Raw genomic sequence first — 7,603 nt, 5'->3', positions numbered from 1 at the left:
GGTCAATGTCATGAGACAAAGTATATGTGAACTGCTGTATGAAAAGTGAATTTACTCTGTAAATCTTCACCCAAATCCTAATAAAAAAAAAAAAGGGGGGGGGGAATAAATAAATAAAAGACAACCCCAAACAGAAAGGCTGAAAATTCACAAAGGCTGAAATGTAGTCATTAACTACAGTAAAAATTACATACCCTCAATGCTAACCAGAGAAATAAAAACTAAAACAAAGCAAAGGTACTCATCAAATTTGGAGAACTCTTATACAACATGCAAACTGTCTTTGATTTGCCAAATTCAGGTCTGTGAATCTCATTTAATAAATGAATATTCCGGAATATCACCAGTTCAAAGTTTAGCTTTGGCAATGTGTGTGATTGTGGAAGGATTTATTTTATTTCATTTTGCCTTTATTATTTTATAAAAGTAAATACGAAACAATAAAATTAAAGTGTTAATATAAGTGAGCAAATGATCTTGAGGATGGAAGCACACAGGAAGGATGGCAGAGCAAAGAGACAATAGACATGTTGTCCGCCGTCACAGCAGCCCTAGACTGGCTGTCTCTGAGCTTTTTTTCATGAAGAGAACCAATCCCTCCCCTGTTGAAGTCACTGGACTTGGGCCTCTGACTGCAACAGCTGTATATAATTTTGAGTCTGCATACTGGCAAGTCTCACACTGCCTCATGTCCACAGATACATGTGCTCACATGGGACTGCCAAGCCACTGAGGCTCTGTCTCAGGAAGTGCTCACAGAACAGATATGGAGAAGGAGACCTGGGTGCAAAATAAAAAAGAATGTAATTGACCAAATATAGCCTCAATTATATCTAAACTAATTAAATATATGCTCAGTTGTGAAAAAAAAATGAGCAAAATCACAGAAGACAGATGAAATATTAGAATAGTCTTAAGAAGACCACATTTAAATACAATTTTTGGAAATTTAAAAATAAAAATATATGGTGATCAATCATGGGAGAACACAAGGGCAGTGTTTGCACAAGGAGACAGTCAGGGGGTGGGAGTGCATGGGAGGGAAGAACACAGGGAAGAAGTAACTACAGGGAGAAAGTGGGAAGAGAGCTGTTACACTGGGGAAAATTTCAGTCAATGTCATGAGACAAAATGTATATGAACTGCTGTATGCAAAATGAATTTGCTCTGTAAACTCCCATCCAAATCACAGTAAAAATTAAAAAAAATAAAAACGTGCTGAGAATAGTACCCCTTATCTGTGTACTGTTTGACTTTTAATTATTTTTTAACACAATGTCAGAAACAGATCACGAACGAAATCTAGAAACCCGATATAGAATTGTCATCTATCCAACTGGTAAAGATCATTTAAATGATCATCCCCAATGTTGGCAAGAGTTCAAGCATGCCCTCCTTTACTATTCTAGCAAGCAATCGACGATTGTATCAACATTCATACCCTCTGACGCACTAATTTCACCTTCAGGAATTTATCTGATTGAAACAGTAAGAAATGCACTCAAGAGATTCCTATCAAAGGATTCCTATCAAAGATGCCAATAATATTTGTGTTTTGGTTATTTAGTGCTGCTATAACAGAAATACCACAAATGTATGGTTTTAACAAACAGGGATTTATTCTCTTACAGTTTAGAAGGCTAGAAGTCCAAGTTCAAAGTGCCAGCTCTAAGGGCTGGATAAAGCCCCTCCACCTTGGGCTTCAGCTCTGCCTCTTGCTCCTGGACCACAGAAGCTGGAGGCTTCTCTTAACTCAGACAGATGCTGGCTGCTAAGACTGACAAACCCAAGGTCAATAAATAAATGGCATAGTCCCCAAATTATCAAGCAACACTGCAGGCCATTAGTTCAAGTTCAAAAACAGTCTCAAGATCAGCAGACCACATGGCAGGCCAGTGAGATGAGACTCGGCCAAACGCAGGATAAAGATGTGTCAAAAAGCTCCAAGACCTTTCTCAAGGCTTCTCTTCATATACTGGAAACAGACAACCTCCCTACGGCAGCTACTCAGCTGCTCACAACCAATTCCACCATGGGGTCTCATCACAAGGAATAACTGTACCCAGCCGCCCAGCCACTCAAAACCAGTTCCAGCCAAGTTGACACATAATCTTAACTACCATAATTTGTAATACTGAAGAAAAAAACGAATATAACGTAACAAAAGGGAAATGGGTAAATAAATTATGATACATTTTTATGACTGCAGGTGCTGTAGTAGTTTTGTTTTCAAGAGTACCTACTGAAATATTTGCAGATGACATGATATTACCTAGGTTCAAAATAACCAAGAGAGAGTGAGTAGCAGTAGCAGTATGAATGAAATGCAATCGGCTCTGAGTTGATAAATGTTGAAGCTGGTGGGTGGATTCGTGGGGATTTACTACACTATTCTGTGTAATTTTGTATGTTTGAAATTTTCTATAATAAAGTTAAAAAATTTAACTGGGGAAGTTTTAAGTAAAAAATCAGGATCTAAATTGATTTTGCCACTTTAGGCTAAGTTTACAAATTAAAAAAGAAAAAAAGTGACAGAGTATACATACACAGAAAATAATACACCAAAGCATCATAGTATATTAAAATTAAACCACTCCCTAAAAGCCTGGACAATGATCCAAGATTTCTTGGTGCATCATTAAATACACCCCTGCAAAACAACTTCATTATTCTCCCAAGAATGCCCCTTCTTATTTTCCCAAGGATCTTGCTCACTTTGAAGTAACAGATGGTAGATGGCTAGCCTAAAAGTCTCTTTTTCCCAAGACCTGTATCTCTAAGATTTTGTGTAGTCCATGTGACTTGTTTTGCTGCACTACTGCATAATCTTCAAAGAACCAACTGTACATTCTTCCCTTTATCACAAGATTATAAATGGCATGTAAGCAAAAAACTGCCTCACAGCAATTTCCCTGGAACTGACTGCCCGTTTGCAAACATTTCTCACTTTCTCTGTCTGAATAAATAGTTGATCTCTTTAATTGTCAAAGGCTTATTGTTTTTAACAGTAATTATTTCTGGGTTATAAGATTTGACCTAATATTTTTAACTTTTTTTTTCTGTAACTTCCAATTTCTCCTAAATGTACACGTATTAGCGTTACAATCAGAAAAATAAATTATGAAAGCTACTTTGAAAGAAGTTAAATTCAAATGAAAAACCTATCCACCCTGGTGATCCTGCTGGCATTTGAAATACCAGTGGCATGGCCTCCAGCCTCACAGCAACATACAAGCCACCACAGCACAACAAACTGACAGACAAGTGGTGGCAACATCTCTGGGTTTTAAGACTTGATTTAATATTTTTATCTTTTTTTTTTTTCTATACCTTCCAATTTCTCCTAAATGAATATGTATTATTGTTATAAGCAGAAAAATAAACTACAAAAGCTTCCTTGAAAGAAGTTAAATTCAAATGAAAAAGCAACACTCTTAACCTTAAGGGCAAAGAAACATATGGAATCACATAATCAAATGTCTTGATTTTCTAACAAATTTTTCTACCAATTAAATTGAAAATCTTCTAAATTTCAAAATCCTCAATATAGGGTAGTCTTAGACTTATGACATACTTGAGTTACAATGAACCACACTTATAATTGTCTTTTTTTTTTTTTTTTTCATCTTTTTGTTAGTTGTTGTTGTTGTTGTTGTATATGCCTTTGAGTCGGCTCTGACTCATAGCGACCCCTCCTTGGGTTTCCGAGGCAGTATCACTACAGAAGTAGGATTGCCCAACCTTCCTTCCGAGGAGTGGCTGGTGGGTTTGAACCGCCAGCCATCTGGTTAGCAGTCAAGTGCCTTAGGCACTATGCTACCAGAGCTCCTTTGTTAGTAGTATATACTAAATACCATGTTGCAGTGCAAAAATTTGCTGATGTTACCGTTCTCGGATGTTCACTCACAGATGAACAATTTTATCATTTCCTGTTAAAACACTGTATAGATAGAGGCTGGTGGAACCCCAGAGAATATGGCCCCGGGTTAACCTTCAAGCCTGAAACTGGACTCACTTCTGTGGATTAGCTCTCGGCCACAGTAGCTGAAAGACCCACAAGTACAACATCTACCCCAGGGAGATGCATTCACCTACCCTAGGGAGATGCACCCCTTAGATCAATCAACCACAGGACATCAGAAGAGCAGCATTTGCACAGAGAGAAAGCTGGACAGACAGGAATGCATAGATAAGAAAGGCACAGGGAAAGGTAGTCATAGAGAGGAGATGAGAGGAGAGATTTTAATGGTTGGAGATTGTAACTGAGGCATGAAACCAAATGTGCATGAAATGTTGTGTGTAAAACTAGTCTCCTTTGTAAATCTGCACCCACATCACGATAAAAAAATTTTAAAAAATGTAAGTAAGTTTTGGAAGTTTGCTTTAGATGTTGTTGTTGTTGTTATGTGCCGTCGAGTCAGCCCTGACTCATAGCGACCCCTCCTTGGGTTTCCGAGGCAGTATCACTACGGAAGTAGGATTGCCCAACCTTCCTTCCGAGGAGTGGCTGGTGGGTTTGAACCGCCAGCCTTCTGGTTAGCAGTCAAGTGCCTTAGCCACTATGCTATAAGCATGCCAAATTTAACCATTTTCAAACTGTCAGTGCCTCCTGCATTTAGAAAGTGAACTGGAACCACACAGAGAGCAGACATTCTTTAAAGTTACTATAGCAGATTTTTAATAACCTTTTTTCTATTACAACTACCCTATGGTTATTATTTATAATAATAATTTACAGGCTTTGAGATTACCCAAAGTGAGTCATTCAAAAGTAAAATATCATTGAAAATCTAAAAGAAAAAAAATACGCTGCCAAACAGACTTAGTTTTCTAAACTAAAACAGGAACTTTAGTTGCTTGAAAGCATGGATCCAAATGCTGATCACTTTGTTAATGTCAATAAGCAGAGGAAGCATGATATGTTACCATGAAATATATGAAGATAAAAAGGAAAGGAGTATACAAACAATTCTCACTGATTCTCTGAGTAGAAACACCATCCTCACTCCCAGGAATAATCCAGATAATCCAACACCTTCCATAAGTGGAGTTATTACCACAAATGACAAAATGCCAGCACTGTCCAACTTTTTTTCATCATTGGAGTAAATTTTTCTGATTTCTGTATTTTTTGTCTGTATCTATGTTAGTATTAAAACATTGTTGTTGTTGTTGTTGTTGTGTGCCATCCAGTCAGCCCCAACTCAGCAACCCCTCCTTAGGTTTCTGAGGTGGTATCACTACAGTATATGATTATATGATTATATGGTATATGACAGTAGGCTTGCCCAACCTTCCTTCCGAGGAGTGGCTGTTGAGTTTGAACCACCAGCCTTCTGGTTAGCAGTTAAGTGCCTTAGGCACTAAGCTACCAGAACTCCTAGTATTAAAATACAGCTGTAAATTTATATGTAATGTTTCCAACCCCCAAAGACAAATAAAGATCAGATTTATAAAGATACTGATAATAGACAATAATAATGAAAACTAAAAAAAAAAAAAAAAAAAGAGAGAGAGAGAGAGAGAGATTCAACTCATGTCAAAACCAACATACGACAGAATCCTGAGAATGAAGCCACATCCTAAGTCAGGGACTACCTGTATATAAAATCCTCTTCACTCCAGCCCCAGCCCACCTTTCCAGTCTCTTCTCCCACCATACTCCTCCAGGTGGCAGGATAGAATCTTCCCAACTAGATATATCATGCCTTATAAATCCAGCTAGGTATGCACACATGTGCCTCTCCTACCAGATTATAAACTCTGACAGACATGTATGTTTCACAACCTCATCTTCTTCCTTTGCATGCCACCACATAAATAAGAGATGTGGGCTTAGATCTAGTAAATAAACCTAATTTGTTACAATAAAGTCAACTCAAACTCATAGCAGCCCTATAAGACAGAACTGTCCCAAAGGGTTTCTAAGGCTATGTTCATTACCAAACAGACTGCCACTTCTTTCTCCCATGGAATGGCTGGTGGGTTTGAACGTATTAGTTAGCAGCCAAGTGTTTAACCACTGTACCACCAGGGCTCCTTAGTAAATAAAACTACTGGACATGAATTGAAACTTGTAGCACAGATAAAGCATTTTTAGAATTACATACGCTTTCTAAGACATGAACTCTAAATGGTCTCCAGAAAATGAAGATTAATGGCTAAACAATATCATTAAATAACATCATGAACTCCTTTAAAAAGATCAACCTCTGTAGTCCTATGGTAAAGTGGTATCATGGATAATTTCATTTTTCTTTTTAAAAATGTCCTCTACTATCACTGAAATAAAATTTCACAAGTAAAAATTTTCAGTAACTTTCATAAGTATCAGCATGAGTTTTCAGCATGTGCCAACTTACCTAACAGCCGTTACTCTGAGGATGAGTGCCTCTGTTTGTGCTGATAAGTCTGAGGGCAGCAGCAGCTCCACTGGCTGCAGGCATAGTATCCGAGTTTCTAGTTCTGAACGGGAAGCAGAATCATGGAAACTATCAAACACAACCTCACCTGTGGCAGGTTGCACTCCCTAGAAACAAACAAAAATGAAATGTCTCAGAAAACATATATTAATTCCCAATTATAACTATGACACACAAAAATAAACCTGGAAGTAGTAAAGATGACATACTCATTAGTATGTACTCCAATTCTAAAGTGTCCAACAGGAGTCAGATTTACCAACATATAAGCTATGCCAAATGGGATGTTGGAGAGACAGGCTGAGTACAAGGTCTGGAGCTAATATACCTAGCTGAATGACTATGCCATCGCCAAACCCTACTAGGCTACAGTTTCCTCCTCTGTAACTGGGAATAAACAGCCTACTTCCTTCACTAGGTTTTTGTAAGGATCAAACCAGAAAAATCAAACCAAACCCATGGCCATCGAATTGATTCCAACTTATAGCGACCCTATAGGACAGAGCAGAATTGTTCCACAGGGTTTCCAAGGCTGTAAATCTTTATGGAAGCAAACTGCCTCATCTTCCTCCCACAGAGTGGCTGGTGGGTTCAAACTGCCAACTTTCTGGTTAGCAGCCAAAGGCTTCAACCACTATACCACCAGAAGCTCCTTTTGAATCAGAAAACAAACATGTAAATGTTTGTGAAATATAAAGCACTGTACAACTAGTAGTCATCATCATTAAAAGTAATGAGATAGGCTCCTAGTAAAGTGACCAGCAGAGAAGTCATAAATTAAATTACAACTTCATTATATAAAGCTAATACACACACACACACACACAAAAAGAAATTGCAAAACAAAACGAATATACGAAACTCTAAACAAATCTCAAGTATCATCCATCCAGTAAACAGCCATGACGACTTCAAGCTACTCCTTATCAGGCAAGCCAATAACTGCTAAGATAAACTGGAAGATCATGGTTTGGAAGAATTGAGAAAGTTGCTAAGTAACTCACCCTGGATCCCAGAGCTATAAAACGGTGGAACCAAGATTCAAACCCATGTAGTCTGAATCACAGGCCACACTTTTTTTTTTTTTTTTTTAATTTTATTTTGATTTGGGTGAAGATTTACAGAGTAAATTCACTTTTCATACAGCAGTTCACATATAGTTTGTCTCATGTCATTGACCA

General features: G+C 37.8%; 1 protein-coding gene across 1 annotated transcript in view; it reads right to left on the bottom strand.

Moving 5' to 3' along the window:
* MSH3 (mutS homolog 3) overlaps nt 1-7,603 on the bottom strand; it is a 381,560-nt gene that overhangs the window by 313,157 nt on the left and 60,800 nt on the right. The window contains exon 8 of the mRNA XM_042781327.1: nt 6,363-6,529. Within this exon, the coding sequence (XP_042637261.1) occupies nt 6,363-6,529 (167 nt within the window). The remainder of the gene's footprint in view (nt 1-6,362; nt 6,530-7,603) is intronic.

The sequence above is a fragment of the Orycteropus afer genome, unplaced genomic scaffold, assembly GCF_000298275.1.
Source record: "Orycteropus afer afer isolate SDZICR_OR568_19922 unplaced genomic scaffold, OryAfe1.0 scaffold00107, whole genome shotgun sequence".
NCBI classification, from domain to species: Eukaryota; Metazoa; Chordata; class Mammalia; order Tubulidentata; family Orycteropodidae; genus Orycteropus; species Orycteropus afer.
Note: the sequence above shows the minus strand (reverse complement) of the source record. Positions and strands in the feature narration are given on the sequence as shown.